Source organism: Drosophila ananassae, chromosome 3L (assembly GCF_017639315.1).
Source record: "Drosophila ananassae strain 14024-0371.13 chromosome 3L, ASM1763931v2, whole genome shotgun sequence".
Lineage (NCBI taxonomy): Eukaryota > Metazoa > Arthropoda > Insecta > Diptera > Drosophilidae > Drosophila > Drosophila ananassae.
This window is the reverse complement of record NC_057929.1, coordinates 6,554,990-6,573,663: the sequence shown is the minus strand read 5'-3', so window position 1 is coordinate 6,573,663 and position 18,674 is coordinate 6,554,990. Positions and strand designations below refer to the sequence as shown.

Sequence of the window (18,674 nt, the reverse complement as noted above, 5' to 3'; positions counted from 1 at the left end):
GCATTGTCCTTTCCGCCTGCAACTGTTGCTTCCTTTTTTGCTGTGGGTCGGTTGGTGTGTGTGTTGATTGCACTGGCAACTGACACTAATCCAATCTACTCGAATCAGCCATGGAACAGGGGATTCCCAGTGTTCAGTATTCAGTGTCCTGTCCAGTTGCAATTGCATCCACTAATTGCAGGCGGTGCACAAGGGCGACGCCAATAGATTTAATTTGCAGTCAGACGAATTGCACAACTTGATCACAACAATTGCCGGCAGTTAAATCGCAAAGGGGAATGGGGATTACAGGATGTAGGATAGCCGGATTGCAGGATACTTTCCCCGATGCTGGAAATTCAATTACACTTGGCAGCGAAACTGTCAGCGAAAGTAATAAAAAGTTATCGAAGCAAAACAGTTCACGAATCCTTTAAAATGTAATGAAATTTTAAGGGTTTTTTCGCGGCACGTGACTCCTGGAGAGTCATCAACGCAATTGCCTGTGATAAAGCTTCGATTCTCCGGGGGGAGAGTGGTGGTGGAATATTCAGGATAATCAGCAGGATGAACACCGACTGATAAGGACCACAAATGCCCCCGACGTGAACATATCAGCGTAGCAAACACGACAACTTTCACAATTCACCCGGATTTATACTCGCTGGGAAGGTTAAGCCACACAACCCCCAATGCAGCAACCAGAAGAAAAGGATTCAACAGGATGTGGCGGACAATAAGTAGAAGTGGAAACACGAGTGGAAAGCACTAAATAGTGGCAAGGATAAGCACGGGAAAAGCTACTGCTGCACACAACAGAGTGCCAAAGTTCTCGCCAAACCTCTTAGGGGAGGTCCTGCCAGGGATAAGGATAATAATGGAAAACTAGGAACAAATATGCGTTGATCTTTGGAAATAAAATGATGGGCCAGAAGTCCCCTAAATGGGCAAGGGACCAAAAAGGGAAGGACTACTGGCCTGGTCAAAAGTTGCAAAACGGCGAACAAATTGCCGCATGAAAGTAATCCCGACATCTTGCAGATTGTTGCACCATCATAAAAAATCCCCTTTTTTCAGACACACTAACGGCATAAAGGCGCCAGGATCAGAATATAAGGAAGCACTTTGCGACTCAGGCAGACATTGTTGCCAAGACATTGTACGATTTTTGCATTATTCGCACTGGAAATGGTCAGCCCTGAACATCCCCCTTTTGTGGCCCGAGTGCAACTGCAGTCCTTGGACTGCCTGTCAAATCAAATATCCTTGGAGCAATCTAAACATAAGAGATGCGCAAGGATGCGCCCCATTCTTCATTTCCGCTCTGATTGTTGAAGGAAGTGTTGCACTTTTTTTTGATTGCTTTGGATTTCACAAAGAATCCTCGAATGATATAAGTAGTACACATTTGTTAAGGGATAATATTATTTTAAAATAAAATAAAGGATTTTTTATTAAAAAACTTTTTTAAGTATTCTTTTAATATTTATGGCTATAGTCCTCCTTCTTCTTTTATAGATGCTTCCACCGGCCATTGAATTCTGCCAGAATTTTCCTGCCCAATAGCCAGGCATCTTGGGCCGATTGTCCTGTCAACTGAAGTTGTTGGGTACGAGTGGGTGGGCGCCAATTTCGGACGCACATGCTGCCCAGGTTAAAAAGCTCTGGCTTCTTCTCCCTTTCTGGCTCCATATCTGGCTCCTTCTTTGGTTTTTTCTGTGGTTCCTTCTCCAGCTCCATCACCAGCTTCTTCTCCAGATCCATATCGTTCTCCTTGTCCTTCTCATCCACAAAAGAAACTTCTAGTTTGATATTGTTAATACCCTCACGAGCCCTAATCTCGTAGGGATTGGGCTGGACACCGGGGCGATACAGGACTAGGTACCGATTGCTAGACACCGTCTGCTGCCCCGAGTAGTACCTCGGCAAGCAGAGCATCTCCCTGGCTAGCTGCTCCACTATGGCCTCCTGCAGGCGCGTCATGGGATTGAAGTCGAGGAACCTTCGAGTGCTGTCCAAGAAGCGGCGCAATCGCCGGGTAATCAAGTCGGCGAACCTAATATGTCGCTTGATCTCCACCTCAGGCAGTATCTCCGGCTGGTCCGGACTAATTTTCATCTGCATGGCACAGACCAGCTGGCGGAGAGTCCTCCTTGGATGCAATAGGTCCTCCTTACCGTCCCGCCTGATCAGGGGCGGCACAAAATGGTAGTTGTGCTCGAACTGGATCCGACGCACAAGTCTCTCTGGTGTCACCACATTCGACGGCTCAGCAGGAGCACCTGGGAGTAGATGAGATTCAGGTCACTGTCAATCCCTAGAATACTCTAAGAGTAGCTCTACATCTAAACGTACCCGGCTTTGACTTTTCCGTAACACTATTCAAGTCACTCATTATTGAGAACTCTGCTCTTCCGTCTAATCGAAACTTTTCACAAATTCTTCTCGTAAACCCTATCTAGTGGCAACTTCTCTCTCAATGTCAAAGATGGAGCCGGAGAAAGTTTAGGTAACCCTGTTCCCGAAGGGTGTCAATCCAGAAGAAAGTGTTGCAAAAGCAGGCATGTTGTTAGCTTTGTAGAGAATAGTGTTCTGTAAACCAATTTCGGAGCAGTCAGGATATTATTATGGGCCAGTAAAACTAAAATCAAAGTTTCGGCTCTGACTTTTCAGTTCAGGAAATTGCTGGTCGACTGCCACGCAGAACAGTGCCTTTGGGGGTGACGGAAGTGACGGGAAACTTTTACGGCCAGAAGCAGGCTCTGCGATGGTCCCGGACAGCAGCCAGGCAGTAGCTCGGATGCCGTTTAAAGGGGATAAGCTGAGCAGATCCTTGCATAGCAAAACTGCCAAAATCAGGCCAAACTTTTTCGGTGAAAGCTTTTATTGCTCTTGGCCAATAGTATGTGTCTCCGATTTTGGCCAAGGGATTAGGGCTGCAAAGCGGGTGGTGGGGATTAAAGGAGAAAGTGCGTAAAAGGACAACTCCCCCCAAGGAGTTGCCCCGAACGAAATGAACCATGACGCTTTGTTGTTCTTTGATTTAGTTTTATGAGTCTGCATCGGATGTAATTGAATTATGCAAGTTGGCGCCGCCGGCCGACGGCAAACGACTTTATTAGCATTCGATCGTAAACCTATGGGAAGGGATGTAAAATAGGATGATGACACGGTTGTTGGCGAACTGCAGGATACAGGGATACAGGATACAGACTAGCTCCGACAAGGTTTCGCTTTTTAGCAGTGATATTTGAATTTCAGATGATTCCGCACAACTCGCGATGAAATGAGTCGGAAAATATGTGGATGAGTCGGTTGATAAGGGATACAGGATACTCGATGCTGGATGCTCCACCACCAAGCGAGGACATCCACATCCACATCCCCTGATAAGCAGCCCATGAATGCGAAATGCGATGGCAACAGGATGGAATCCATAATGAAATGACAATTTGCAGGCGGACACAAAGCGCTGCTCGGCATAATTGACACCAGTGGATGTCCTGGATGCAAAAAGGAGCAACCAGAACTGGAAACAAGGGTTTGCTCTCAGGTCAACCCCCCAGAGATCCTGGCAAAGGAAAGAAATCGATTTGTCAACTGCCTCAGAGCATTTGCAGCGGGTTCTGTTTCAATATTCTGTGCCAATAATTAATATGTGAGTCGCCATGGTGCCAGGATAACTCGGCCGAGGGCTGGAAGGATGGCCATTCGTCATTCCGGAGAGAGTATGGAGTGCAGGGGCTTCCGATTACAGTTTCATGAGCTGTCAGAGGTAGGAGGGTGCAGTTGGGAAGGAATCCCGATCCCGATTTTATTTCCGAATCGAGACCCATACAAACAAATTGAAATCAAAGCGTTCAAAGTGCCTGGTAATCGGAGGAGAGGAGAGAGTCCTCGCAGAGAGCTGTTTGTGTCCTGTCGAGTCGGTTCGAGATGTGTTCGACAAGGACTAAGCCGTGTCACAGGATACTCAGCAAGTGGAGCTGGAAGGGAAAGTGATGGCGAAACTCACGCATCGCCAGGCAGTCCTGGAATTGCTGTATCAACAGGATCCTGCCGAAGGGTCGACTACGGAGCCACTAACATGCGAGTTCGGTTAGTCATTGATTGCTGCAGTCATCGTCGAGGAACAATGCACTTAACCAGGCCCCCAGGACACCCCGACCTCACTCCCCTTGCCTCGTCCTGCCGCCCCGCAAACTTATCCGCCACGTAGGAAAGTTGCCTAAAAACGCTCACGTCTCAGGCACGTGACCAAAATGTTTGGCCATAAACAAGGAAAATATGAAAATGAAGAGACCCACTCGGCAATATGGAGGAAATGGGAAACTCGGAGGAGGCAGGACCTCAGCAGGAAGTTGGAAGTCGGTATTCGGTAATCGGGCTGATATATTTATCCTGACAGAAACTTTGCACGAAGTCTCTTCAAAAATTCATCAGGAACTTCACCTGAGTTGGGTTTCTAGCTCGCGTTCTAGGGCGGCACCACGCCCCCCTAATCCTTTGTTCCAGCGGGTGTGGACATTAACCCCAATTGGCCAAATGGCTCATTAGGTCAGTGGGGGAGTACTCCGCTCCTTCTGAAGTGGACGTGGAAATGGAAAAGTGGAAAGAAAGTCAAGCGAGTTGCACTGCTGCGTGGTCAGTTATAATTAGGGACATTCGGCTGTGGAGCTTTACGACGAGGCGATTAACCGAAAGGATACAAACAGGATACAGTGGACATTGCGAGGCAGAGACCAAGGCCAAGGCTAAGCCTATTGGCAGTGGCCACCCACCCCCTGGGAGGCCATTCAATATTATTAATTGACTGGATCCTTGCCCGCCAGGACTCGTAAACATATCCGTTACAGCCGTCGTCCAATTGGAAAGTGGCCAGAGTCATGTCCTGGATGTTTGCTTAGGAGCAGTTAGGGGAGCGGCCCTGGATGAGCATAATGCCAATGAAAAGTGTATCCTCCGGAGAAGGAGTTGATTAATTGGCCATAAACCAGGCGATTATCATTCCCATTCCAAGGGATGGGGCACCAAAAACTAGACACCTCCCCCTTCCGAATCTCGAGTGCGAGGATTAGGCAGGATGTTGCTCGATGTTCCACTGTGCCTCTGGACTGGGTGATTGCCACTTGTCGCTCGAAGGGGGACCATTTCTGGTTCTGGTGGTCTCGGTCTCGAATTCCGTTCCCATTTCCATCCGTCCTGGCAACGTTTACCGTTATGATTGCAGGCCCAACTTGCTTGCTTCAGCTGGTGATTTTCCCTTGAAGTTGCCCCGCAATCAAGAGGATGCGAGGGGCAAGAGGCGGAGGCGGAGCACTGGAGGAGGAGGGTCGCCGGGCTGTAATTGCTTAATTTGATTACGTGCCGCCGTAAAAAGCAGAACAGGAAATTTGCCAACACACACAAGCTCCGTGCCGGGTAATGAAGTTAGGATGGATGCATGGACGAGTGGATGGATGGATGGATTGGGCCTGGGAGTTGGAGTGGGTGGGGGGTGGATAGGTAAATTGGGGAAAGTACAACCCCAACCGCAGCCGGGAAACCTCCCCCAGCCGGAGTGAAACCGGAGCGACTTTAAACTTTATCGCAGCTGCCGAACAACTTAATTCATGTTTCGGCTGAATCCTTCGCCGCCTTCGCCCGAATGTCGCAGGCCATTTGAAACAAACAACAAACAAGGACCTAGGTGGCGCAATAATGGAGGCACAATGGCGTCAAAGGATCGAAATGGGAAATGGCTGAGGGTAAATGGGAAACTGTTCGCTCCGTGCGATAATTAGAAGCGCCCAGTGCACGCTCAATTAGAAGCTTGTAAGCTTGTTCCCCAGTGGGTGGCAGGGGGTGGTGCACTTGCCATTACATGGCCACTCCATCCACCCACAGGCACTCTCCTGCCCCTGTTCCTGCTCCTGCTCCGTGTTACTCCTGCAGACACGCGATGATCCGGAGCGGAGCTGCCAGAAGTTGGTATTAGGTGGGTGGTGGGGGGCGGTGGGCCAGAGTGGGTGGTGGGGCAGGCTCGAATGTCTTAATTAACTGTTAGCTGCACTCTGCGAAATCAACAGGCCATAAACGAGGACAGGAGGGGAGGGTGGAGTTATGGCCCGAAGTCTGCCTCTAAATAATGTCGAGGACGTCGTGCCTCATATTTATGATTCGCAATTATTCTACAACGTGTGGCGGCAAATCTCCGCTCCGCCCCGCCTCCCCCTTGAAATCGCAAGGGTATAGGGTTCCGCAAAGGGGTTAAAGGGCGAGGGGAAGTCCCTTATCTGATTGCAGGATACACGAGGAGTGCATAAATGTGAACACGTCGCCAGTGCCAGCCCGGAGAAATAATTCCCTTTGCCAGACGCAGACGAAAGTGTTTGCCAGACAAAAATACGGCGATGGCAGGGAGGGGGGCGAGAATAGAAAAAGCCGGGGCAGGAGCGGGTTAGGTGGATTTACATGTCACTGGGCCATAAAAGGAGTTTATGTCTGACATGAGCCGAAAACAATTTGCATATATTTCAGAGCAGGATAACGACTTTATTTGGGATACATTCGAGGGGGGAGGCCCGCACTCGGCTCGTCCGGCTTTGTCATTCTCCGGGGAGCATTGCGTAAGCGGCTTCCACTAAAGGCCACATTAAATTGGCCCAGAATGCTGGCCACTTACTTGGCTGTACTCCGTGGCTCTGGCTCCGGGCTTCCTGCCTGCCTGCCCACGTGGAAGGCAATCCATTTACGGGACTGCTCCGTCTTCCTTGCGCTGACTGACGCCATATTTTCTGCTACATTTCGCGGGGGTGTCCGGGGGCACCAGGCATAGCATGTGTTGGATGTAGTTGGTGTGGAACTGCTGACAGAGATGCATGTGGCATGCCACACCGAGCAGCAGCAGCAGCGACAGAGAGTGCAGCTTGGGAAATGGCCTGGAATTAGTCAGATGCGAGCTTGAGTTACCTTTGGATTCTATCCGGTGGTATGAGGAGAAGCAGAAAAGAGATCCTGCGACTGGAAATGAGCTTGCTTCTAATCTGATTCCCGCCGACAATGAGCCTTCAAAGTGGCCAATCAAAGTGGAATCGGGCCGAGAGCCCAAAAGTGAGTGGCCAAAGGCAGACGTGCCACTAAGTGTTGCACTTGAAGAGTCAGGAAGTTGAAAGGAAAGTGAACTTGAAGTTGAGATTTGGATGAAAAATGTTTAAAAAGCAAGCTAGTCAGAGAGAGGTGTTTTGGAAAAAACATTTAAGTGAGTAGTTTTTTCATAACATTTCTCCAAGTGCATCGGCTGATGACTGCCACTGCTTTTTAGCCTGGCTAGCTCGGTATTTAGGGCCCAACTTTGGCCATTACTGGACCCACTTAGAAGGGGGCCTGGCCAACACTAGCATTTCGCAACACTGCCATTCTAATAAACTTGAAACTTTTCTGGTTTTTTTCCATCTTGCCCAAGTGCAGTGGCAAAAAATGTTCGAAAGAGGGACAGGGGCAAGAAAAAATGGTTGGAAAAACTTGTTCATTGCCTTGCTGCACTCGTAATCCCCGCCATTGAAAGTTGCGGCTGCATGAGCAGCAAAATGGCGCCCAGCGGCGTGGCGCCAAATGAATTGCATTTTGTTGGAGAACAATTTGAAAACCATTCTGGAACCCCAGCCTCAGACCCCATCCCAGACCCAGACCCAGAACCAGACCTAGTACCAGAACGGGCAGACGCTACGCGAGCACTTTTATTCACTGTCAAACGGAATTTAACTGAGTTCCAGTTTTCAGTTGCCAGTTTCCAGTTCCTGGCATTGAAATTAATTTAACATTTTTTTTTCCGCACAATTTTTTTCTTTTCAACTTGGCCTGGCTTGAATCAGTTAAACTAATTTGGCGGCGCCATCGCCATAATTCCCGCTCACAGGGCATTTTTAATCCATTTGGATATGGAAACGAGCCTCGAAAGCAAGTTGGATGGCACTATCGGGTTAATAGTCGATGATGAGCCACTCGGAATCGTGGCAACTGCGACTGGCAGCTGATATCCATGGAATCGAGTTGGGGCATCCACTAGATACACATGCCGATAGAGAGATTCAGATGCAGATACCAGGAATGGAGATGGCGGCTGGCAAACACCTTCGATTCGGGTCCAGGGCTCTTCAAATCCTGGCTGATTGTGTTGTTAATACGAACGATGGTGTTGCCACGGCAACCAGTCCTCCAGAAGCAGGACCCAGGACCCAGGACCCAGCCTGGTAGGTGGGGCAGGAAAAACAATTTTGCAATTGGCATGTCGAAAATCAAGATGCACTCAGGCATGTGGAACGTAGCAGAGTGGCACGGCTCACTGCATCCGCCGCCCCTTTGAAGAGATGCAAGTTTCTGGCAGAAGTGACGGTGGAGGCAGAGGCAGTTGAGGATGATATCCTTTCCAAAATTTCGATGGCATGGCAACGGCAAACAGCAAACGAGAAATTATGAGAGCAACATTCATAGTCAGAGTATCAGTTTTGGGAGGATGTCTTACTGGGAGGAGGAGTTCAGTGCCCGTTTCCAACTGACTGCAACTGGAAATGTTCGGCTTTAGGTGGCTTTATCTTTAAAGCAAAACACTCGCACTTGATTAAGGTCAATGGCAGCAGTTAATGAAACTTTTCAGCTTGCCGCACAAACACAGGCAGGCCACAAAGAGCCGAAATTAATTTCATGGCTCAAAAAACACGAATCGAAAATAATTGTTGTTTCGGAAAAATCCAAAAATCCGGCAACAAAACGACAATAAGCCAAATTTTTTGAGAACCGCAAGACCAGAAAATATTTGGCAACCAGCCAACTGGAGGGGAAGTGTGAAAAAAAGGCAAAAGGACAATGACAATGAACCCCTGGGAAGGACTCGGGACTATAACAAATGTAGTGGCAATGAATTGGAGTGGTGGGTTTGCTTCACGATGGACTCGAATCCACAAAACCACAATTTGTACAAACACGCAACTCAAGCCAGAGCCAGAGCCTGATCCAAAGCCAAAGCCAAATCCCAAACCAAGGCTAAAGGAAAGTAAACAGGCCGCCTATGAAATCAAAGACAATTGGCAAACTTCTGGAAACTTGCTTGATTGGTCAATTGTCCCCACTTTGAGCCGGACATGCAATTAAAGTTTGCGGTCCCCCGGCCAGTTAGCCACTTCAAAGGACCTGTCTCCTTCGCACTGCAGTTTCTAGCCACTTTTAATTGAGGTATATAAGTTTTAGGACTTCCACGACTGAACTGAGTGCCTCCTGCGGATGGCTCCGTTTCCCATTTCGCATGTAAATACATGTGCGAATGCAATCACCTGGCCAGGTGTGTGTGGGTGGGGTGGGGATTTCACGGCAAATCGCTTTGGCGCCATCAAAGCCACCAGAAGCCATAATGGAACACAAACCGATACCACTGGGGGGGTGAGGAGCTACCTGGAGCTGAAAGGATGCCTTTCCGCCGCATTATGTTCGCGCATTGATCTCAAATTGAATGTGAATCGCGGCGAGTACGTATCAGTAACTCCATCTGAATCACAAACTGAATCTGAATGATTTTGAGTCTCATTCTGATTCTGATGAGGCCTGTGGGAACTGGCCAGGTGCGGGGCTTTTGAAAGGATGCTGTCAGGTGGGAAACAGAGTTGCTTAAACCATTTCAGATACTTACAAGTCATTGAAAAATAAATAATAAGCCTATATTTTCCTCCAAGTATAACAAATTATTGGGCCTATGATACTTATATAAAATGGTTCTTAATTTAATAAACGTTTTCACTAATTTTAATAGATTTTAAAAACCATGTCATGCTTGGCTTGCCATCCCTAAAGGCTTAATTAAATGATAAATCCATGTAATTTACTGGTAATCACATTGTAATTGTGATTCAAATTTAGACATTGAATTACCAAAAATAGTTTATTGAGGTACGCTTTACCGCGAAGTTTTACTAGCGGGTTTTCCTAAATATATTAATATTCTATTACATGGCCAAGGAGGAAAAAATACATACAAATATTTTGAAAATTTCTAAAAGGTTACAGACGAACGAAGGGATATAAGCCATTTCACCAAGCCACACAATGAGACTGTGGATGGCTGTGAATTTGTGAAAAATCCAAAGTGTAGTCTTATTACAAAATATTATTATGAGTTTTTAAGAATCTCCCATTCTTCTTCGATACTTCAAAGCTTTAAAAGTATCAAAGTCAACTATGAGCATGACCTGATTGTGGAAAAAATAACAAAATCTATGATAAATTATTGGGTCACGAAGATGTTACCTTTCCCGGATGGAGACTGTATGCTGCAAATGAATTGAAGTGCTTATAGAGTCCTTCGAGCAGTAACTTTAAGTTTTTTTCTTTGGCTTCATAGACTGACTATTTTAGGGTAAAATACAACATTATTATGCAGTCAACCATAGAAAATCGGATATTCTTCTTTAACAAAAGTATATATATCAATTGTGTCATTAAAATTAATTTTTTATTAAAATAAAATAAAAAAAAAATATTGAAATGGTTCCTTTGCACCTTTATGGGTATGATGAGTTAGTTAGTTAGTTATCCACCACCATACGATGAAGACTTGGCTACGGTTACTTCGAATTTTATTATATTTTTTATGTATCGCCAATGAGGTATGAGTTGTTTTGTTCTATTTCTTAAATAAATTATTTATTAATTTAAGGTAATGCCTGCCTACGTAAAGCTTAAAAACGTTGTTTGTAACTCATTGGATAAAGACTTTACCGACTTTGAATATTGCTTTATAAAGCAGGAGAAATTCGTAAAGAGGACCTCTAGATACCTGTCCTTAAAGGTCAATATCTTCCAACTTCCACTCTCCAATTTCACGGTAAAGATGTTATAATTCCAGTATATAGAACTCCAGTTATTACATTTTAGTTTAATACGGGATTTTACAAAAAAATGAATGGGTTCAAGCCCTTCCTTTATAATGTCACCATAGACGGCTGCAAGTTCTTAAAAAATCCATGTAGCAGTCCACAGACCAAATACTTTTATGATTTTTACAAAGATTTCTCGAACATGAATCACTCGTGCCCTTACAACGTAAGTTAATTCTTCGTCAAAAGCTTATATATTTTGAAATCATAACATTTTTAGCATGATCTAGTTGTGGAAAATATGACAGAATATTCAATTAATCATCGTCTAACCAAGATAGTGCCCTTCCCGGAAGGAGACTATATGCTGCAGCTGCTTTATGCGGCCTATGGGGTCAATCGTGCAATCGTTAAAATATACATATCCTTGGTTTTATAATTGGAATTGCCGTTCTATACTCCTTATATAGTATTTTTTATATTATGTTAGGTTAATAAAGCAAGAATGGGGATGGGTATGAACTTATTCCTACGGAAACTCTCGTCACACTCCCATTTCAATTTGCATGCATTTTTTAGCCTACTCCACAGTAGTCTCCCACTAACAAACACCCCCCAGAAAAGGTCCTTAAGGGAGGGAGGCTGTTACCCAGTTTCCCCGTTGACTGCTGATGACTTCATATGCCTTTCCCCAAAAGTTGTTTTCGTGTAACGACTCCCTTGAAGGACTCCCTCTGCCCCGTCGGCTGCTGTCCCTGCCACAGACTTTTATGACATTGAAGCACATTAAATTTAACAGCTTATCAAAGCAGTTGACACTTGCCTCAGAGTCCCCCAGACTCCCTGACCCCCCTTGTCATACCAATAAGGACATTTACATTTTGGTTAACTGTAAATTGGCTTTGTTGTGTGTGAGGGGGTGTGTGTGGGTGTGGGTGTTGTGTGAGCCAAAAGTTTTTGAAGCTCATTGAGCGCGTTAATTGATTTTCGCGCCAAACAAAAGGCAAAGTTTCAAAAGGACATGGACACACGTCGGGTGTGAATAGTGAATTGTTGTTGGCAGAGGGCAGGAGGCACAGACAGGAGGCAGGAGGCAGGAGCAGCCGGCAGGAGTGGCTTCCATGAAACAAAAGGCAGTTAGGGAGCCGCCGCAGGAACAGGAACAGGAACTGACGGCGGCACAGGACAAAGTCGGGCCAGGAACCAAAGCCCTATGGCTGAAGCCGGAGCTAAAAGGCCAATTGTTGGCGGTGGCGATGCCACAACTCAAAAAAAATACAACAAAAAAATACGAAAAAACAACAGAAAACATTCTATAAAGGAAAAAGGACCAAACCGAAAACCAAACTGAAACTGAAACAAACTCCGAACAGCCGATATGTATGCTATATGTTTGTATTTCAGCTTGAAGCCTTAAAAAAAAATATGCCAACAAGGGTGTGCGGTTGCCAGGACCTCGTCCTGGAGGGGGTGGCAATGGGGGTGGGGGGCAGAAAAGTGAAGCAATTTACGAAATGACATTATTTGAACGCAAGGCATAAAGAAAGCGACGACGACGGAAAAAATTACCCCAACAACTAAAATAGACAGGGAATCCCCTTTCGCCCACTCCCCCGTTCACTCCTCTCATCCTGTTAGTTTATGCAGTATTGTCCTTGTTGTCACTGCCATTGTCCTTGTTGTTATTGTTCCATGTACATATATATTTTGGTCTCAAATTCTTTTCTTTTTTTTTTTTAAGGAATAAACGTGTTGCAACTTTACATATTTTTACAAGGGGGCGAAAACTATCCTGTTTTTTTGCTTTTTTTGTTGGTTCCTCCTTTCCCAGGGAAAACATTTTGCGGGGAGTAACGAAAAAATACAAAAAAAAAAGGAGAGAAGAGGAGTTCAGGTCAATTGCAGGCGATTCTTTGAATTTTTTTTACTTACTTCCGCTTGGAGCACCCCGCCTGGGGGTGGCTGGGGCTGCACTCAGTGCACGAAATGATAATAAAAACGAAATAAATTTTATGCAGCGGAACGAAGCACAGGGGCTGGGGGCTGTGGAATGACTAACAAAATACATGAACATTTAAGGATACAGCGAACGCATAAAATAAATGAAGTGCATGCAATAACACACCCCCACACAGCCATACACACACTGTATGGGCAAAGTAAATGCCATAAAAGTCCTTGTGCAACCCATGACTCAGCCGGGTTTAAGCCCTATAAATGAATATCGATTGGTGGCCGAAAAAAAATGAGTTCTATTTTTTTTGCCATCAGTTCAAATCATGTCCTGGAATCTGTACCCTCAATCTACATATTTCGATATTTGGCAACATTTTTGGCCCACAATTCGGGCTTTTAATTAAAAGGCTGACATTCCCGTCTACACCACCTGCCTCCTTAAAATCCCGAATAACTTATTTCTGCTCTTCCAGCAAACTTCTATCTATCTATTCCCATCAGCATATCCTTTGGCCTGGACGGGCAGCAATCAACGCCAGTAAGCCCTTGTGTGGGAAGCCAATTCGGTCAATATTTACCTGCTATGATTTTAAAATGTTATAGTCATTTTCTGTGATATGTATTTTGGTCGAGTGCTGCATGTGCAGCGTCAGTCTGTGGCAAATTGTGTTTGCTGTGTCGAGAGTGTAAAAACAAATAGAAGAGTCCCAGGGACCCTAAAATGCACTTACAATAAAATCAACATTGTATTTCAGCATGCCTGTGATTCCTAATGATAATAACAAACGAGGGAAACTATTTTAAGGGAAGTTTTGAACTTGAATTAAATACTCCACAAGTTTTTGGAGATTATAAAATTGGATGGAAAATAAGATCGATAGGAAATCTAGTATAATCTTAAAAGAATAGTATAGTTTAGTCTATATAGTCTCTACTTTTTCTTATTAGTCTCTCTTATATTTGTGGAAAATTGGAAAAAGGAAACCCCTTTTCCAGAACACTTTGGAAATACTTTGCATAGCAAAGCAAACAAAATTCTGCATGTTGAACATATTGAACACAAAGTAAAATGGTTCAAATTTGCAGCACAGAGGAGGGGTAATGTGGCGATGTTGCAAGTGGCATGGTCAATGCAATTGTAGCCAGCAAGCCAATGCCAATGACAGATGCAATTATGCAAATGCACACATGTGTGTGTGTGTGTGTGTGTGTGGGTGAGTATCTGTGTGTGCATCCTTGGTTGTGTGCGAAAGCAACAATGCATAATGAATGCTCCTCGATGCGTGGGTGTTCGTGTCATGTTGAATATGGACACACAAAAGGTTGCCACTGCTCAGTGATGCATGCAATTGCAACTGCAACTCGATTGGCAATGGCAATGGCAACGACCATGCCTCTACAGACTCTCACAATCGCCCCCCCTCCTGCTACATGCAACCTTTGATTTATCAAATGAAATTGTTAATTTCACAAGCAATGCCAATTTATGTGGCATAAGAGGGTGGGGGCCAGGGGAAAATGCTGTACGACCACAAAAATTGCATCAGGATCGACAATAATTGACTCGACATTGAGGAAGTTTCCTTGTGGCCGCAGTTAATTCAGTTTCAGTTTCAATTTCCATCCTACTGTTTCGATTTTCAATTAAGGGAATTTGGTTTTTCGAATTTCCATAGATCCATTCCCCCATGCTCTCTGCCAAATTTTCGCTTTCTGTTCGCAATCTAGTTTCCCGCTCGTAAAAAAATGAATTTCAATTAAAATCACTGGCAATCGCAATTAATTGATTTCCATTTAAATTTTAATTTAAATCAATTGCCTTGCACTGACAAAATCAGGTCTGCAGCCTCCAACCCACACAATTATAGTCATATATTGTTGTTAATTCTCACGTACTGCCAGGCATTTGTTTCGTTTGCGGTCAGAATGGGTTTCTGGGGGGCGTCTAGTGGGTGGTCCATGGCACTGCCCCTTTCGGGTGGCTCTGCAGAGATCAATGTCTGACGCAAATCCATTTACCATAGCTCGTTTGATGGCTGCTTTAATTGGCTTTGATTCCAAAATAACAAGTGCATTTAATGCTTGTACATGGCCGGATACATGAGAGAGGGCCCGAATTGAGATTGGCCTGAAAATTCAATGAATTCGTAGGCAGTGCCACTCCTAGTGGCAATAATACAGCATATATTGTAGACATGTATCATCAAAAAGCCAAATAATTACTCATTAAGTTTTATTGATTTGTTTCAAACCATCACTCACACATGAAAATGACTTTTGCGCGAAATCCCTTAAAAGATTTGCAGTTAGATCTACATCACAACTTTGGACCACAATTTTCCATCAATATTTTGACGATTTTTGTGAGGGATCCCTTTCAAAATTCTGGATACTCCATTATGGCCCACTATGATGTCTATACCACTATCAATTTACATCCGATCTTTGAGCGGAATACCTTAAACGATTTCTAGTTCGATTTCCCGCGAATCTGCATCAATACCTTGGAACAAAATTTTCGATCACCATTTTTCAAATTTTTCTGATGGGGGACCCCTTGTAAAATCCAGGATTTCCACTTTGGCCCCAATCCGAGCCCATATCTTGGCCAATTCCCATTCGATCCTTGAGCGGAATACCTTAAACGATTTCTAGTTCGATTCCCCGTCAATCTGCATCAAAACCTTGGAACAAAATTTTCAATCCTCATTTTTCAAATTTTTCCGATGGACCCTCTTGTGAAATCCAGGATTACCACTTTGGCCCCAAACCGAGCCCATATCCTGGCCAATTCCCATCCGATCCTTGAGCGGAATACCTTAAACGATTTCTAGTTGGATTCCCCGCCAAACTGCATCAAAAACTTGGAACCAAATTTTCGATCCCCATTTTTCACATTTTTCTGATGGACCCCCTTGTGAAATCCAGGATTTCCATTTTGGCCCCAAACTAAGCCCTTTACGATGTCCATATCTCTGTCAATTTACATCCGATTCTTGATCAGGATACCTTGAAAGATTTGTAGTTAGATTCCCCATAAATTCAAATTTAAATCTTAATAACATTTTTTTGATGGAGGTTTTTTGATGGATTTTATCAACTTGTCACTAACCAGAAACGCTTCCCCTCCTTTAGTCATTTTCCCCACAAGTACAGTTGTCCTCAAAGGCCCGTCACCGTCCAATAGTCCACTCGATGGCGCTAAGCGAGAGTCCTTGAAATGGGGAAATTGTCACCCGGGTCTGATGGGCTGACATGTGAGTGCTTGGAGTGGTGAGGTGGGGGTTGCTATCGTTTCCCCCACCCAGTTCAGTCCATGTCGTAATCAAGTCAAAGCCAGACTCTTGCACAACGCGAGTGTGTGTGGGTGGGATGGGATAGGGGTCCTGTCCGCCCCCAACCGCTTCCGGTGGCCGTTTTCTGTTTTTTGGTGTGACAAGCCACATTTCAGCCGCAGAGTCTTTTGTTTGACGAGAAATTCAATTAACGCACGCACCGGTCTGGGTACGATGGTGAACATTTTTGGGGCTGCGAACGGGGCTTGGGGACGAAGAGCCAATTTACAGTTAACCAAAATTTAAATGGCTTTCGAGGGATGCCCCCCAGAATTCACACCCTGCCTGGTTCCCGGTTTCTGGTTCCTGGTTCCTGGGGCTGGGGAGCTCTTTGATAAGTTATAAAATTTAATGCGCCATCACGGTCGTAAAATCTGCGAGACGACAGCCGCGACAGCAACAACTCAATGCCAGAGACACAATATAGAGTCATAAAACGGAAGGAAGTGAAAAGAACAGTGTAGGGAGGGGAGGGGAGGATCCCCTTTGGGAGGTAGGGGGTACTTTTCGGATCCGGAAAGGATAAACAAGAGAAATATGTATGAAATACGAGGAGTTCGCTAAAGCTGAGAGAATATTTGGAATTCCATCGGCATACGCCGCACCGTCTGTCCGGTATTTTCCGCAGGTGTTTTCCCATCCCCTCGAATACCCCGGCGGCAGATTTAAATTATACGGATGCCATGCCCCCCTGGGTATAAATTTCCCATTTTCCCTTGGCCCCCTACCAACATTTTTTTGCGGTGTTGGAGTGGCGAGAATTTTAACCAAAAGCCAATTGGCCAAGATAAGATGTAATGTCCTTTTATGGCCCAGTTCGCTAGTGGCACCGCACATGGTGGTGTCGCCGCTGGTTATCTGCAAGAGTTACGAGTCACAGGATACTGGCCAAAAGGACACTGGTTGCTGGCCACTGGACACTGGTCGCAGGACACTGGACCCTGGACACTAGACACTGGACACTGGAGTCAACGACACCCGGCTGCACTTGGGCTTGCATGAGAGCTGCAGTTTAATGGCTGCCGCATGATTTAGCAGAAAAGCCAGGACACCCTGTCACGCAGACAAACTCCAGACAGGATTGCCAAATAGGGAGGCAATAGGGGGGAGCAAGTCCTTGCTCGAATTCAAGTGCTCGTCCCAGCAGGCAGCTGCTTCTTTCCCACGTGCATCATTCGAGTTGCCGCAATTTACATTCAATTTTAGATCAATACACAAGCATAATGGCAATGCCACCCCCGCCCAAGTACGCCCATTCACCCCGACATACCCTTAGCCCCTCAGCACCACCACCCCGTCGAATTTTCTGCACCACCCACAGCAGCAATGAGTGGGTGGCGTTTCGGTATCATTTTTATTGCTTCTTGTGGCGGAGGTAAAGCGATTTGGTAACATTCGATGTGGTGGCAACAGTGCTGGCAAATTGGCTATATTTAGGTCTTAAAAATGTGTAAAAAATATTGAAGATTATTTAAGGTTTATAGAATATTAGGAGAATATTATATTACTCTTTAATTGACTGTTTAAAGTTATGTATTAGAGGGTTTCAAGCCATCAAAATCTTACTATCATCCAAATAATTACCACAAAGTAGCTCTATTTTTAATATAGAATAAAAGTATCTAGTTTTCCTTCGTGGAGTTTTCCATATAAATGAAAATAAAATATTATTAAAAGGAAAATTTTTTTTGTTAAGTTTTCTTCCGCCATTGTGGCACTGTGGCGAGGAAAGGAGTCGCCTCACTTTGGTGGCTTTTTTCCTGGCGTGCTGATTTCTCAGGTGGTCGCTTTCGCACATGTATTTACATTCACAATGCCGGGAAGCAGGCGACAGAACAGAGTCCTGGCAGAACAAGGACTCTGCCATGACTTTGCCGTTGCCGGCGGGCTGTTCCCCTTGGGCTTTGCCCCCGGAACATTGTGCCAGAGCGACTTCATCCTTCATGTTCGTGCCCATGTCCTTGGACTAACATTACTTGCATCTTTGATTGTGGTCTAAGGCGAGGCAGTAAGGCAGCAAGATGGCAAGGCGGCACTCCTCGAAAGTTGTTGAACAATTAAAACTACAAGTATTCGAACTGCAGTCTGACGAGCCAAGAGAGCACTCCACATCCTTGGGGGATTGGCCATCTCACATGGGCGTTCCTCGAGTGTCCGAGTGGAGCGGCAGAAACTTTAATTGCATGTCCGGCTGGCAAGTGCGGACAATTGGCCATTGGCAGTGCAATTTGGCAAAAGTTTGTCAGTTAGCCAGTTAGCCAGTCTGCCAGCTAGCTAAGCGCCCAGAGATGACAACTTAATCTCCATAGAGCCATGTTTTATTTCAGAAACTTTGACAGCTCCGAGTGGCTTTTATTTGAATCTATCGGAGGTCCTTAAACTGTCGCAAAATAAAATGGAGCACAAGGCCTAGGATCAAGAATACAATCAAATAAATATAAATTTCAGTTGCCAGTATTTTATATTTTTTTTTGGCATTTAATTTAACAGAGTGCACACAAATTTGAAATAATCCGTGATCCTTTTTTTGTCTTTTGGGCTGGCCATCAATCCTGCTTGA

The 18,674-nt window shown here is 45.2% G+C and overlaps 1 protein-coding gene across 1 annotated transcript; it reads right to left on the bottom strand.

Moving 5' to 3' along the window:
- Positions 1 to 1,412: 1,412 nt before the first annotated feature.
- LOC116654712 lies at positions 1,413 to 2,545 on the bottom strand. Its single transcript, XM_032450719.2, has 2 exons — positions 2,335 to 2,545; positions 1,413 to 2,261 (listed from the first exon to the last, which is right to left on the bottom strand). The coding sequence occupies exons 1-2, from the start codon at positions 2,372 to 2,374 to the stop codon at positions 1,492 to 1,494; spliced, it is 810 nt and encodes a 269-aa protein (XP_032306610.1). The 5' UTR covers positions 2,375 to 2,545; the 3' UTR covers positions 1,413 to 1,491.
- Positions 2,546 to 18,674: the final 16,129 nt, after the last annotated feature.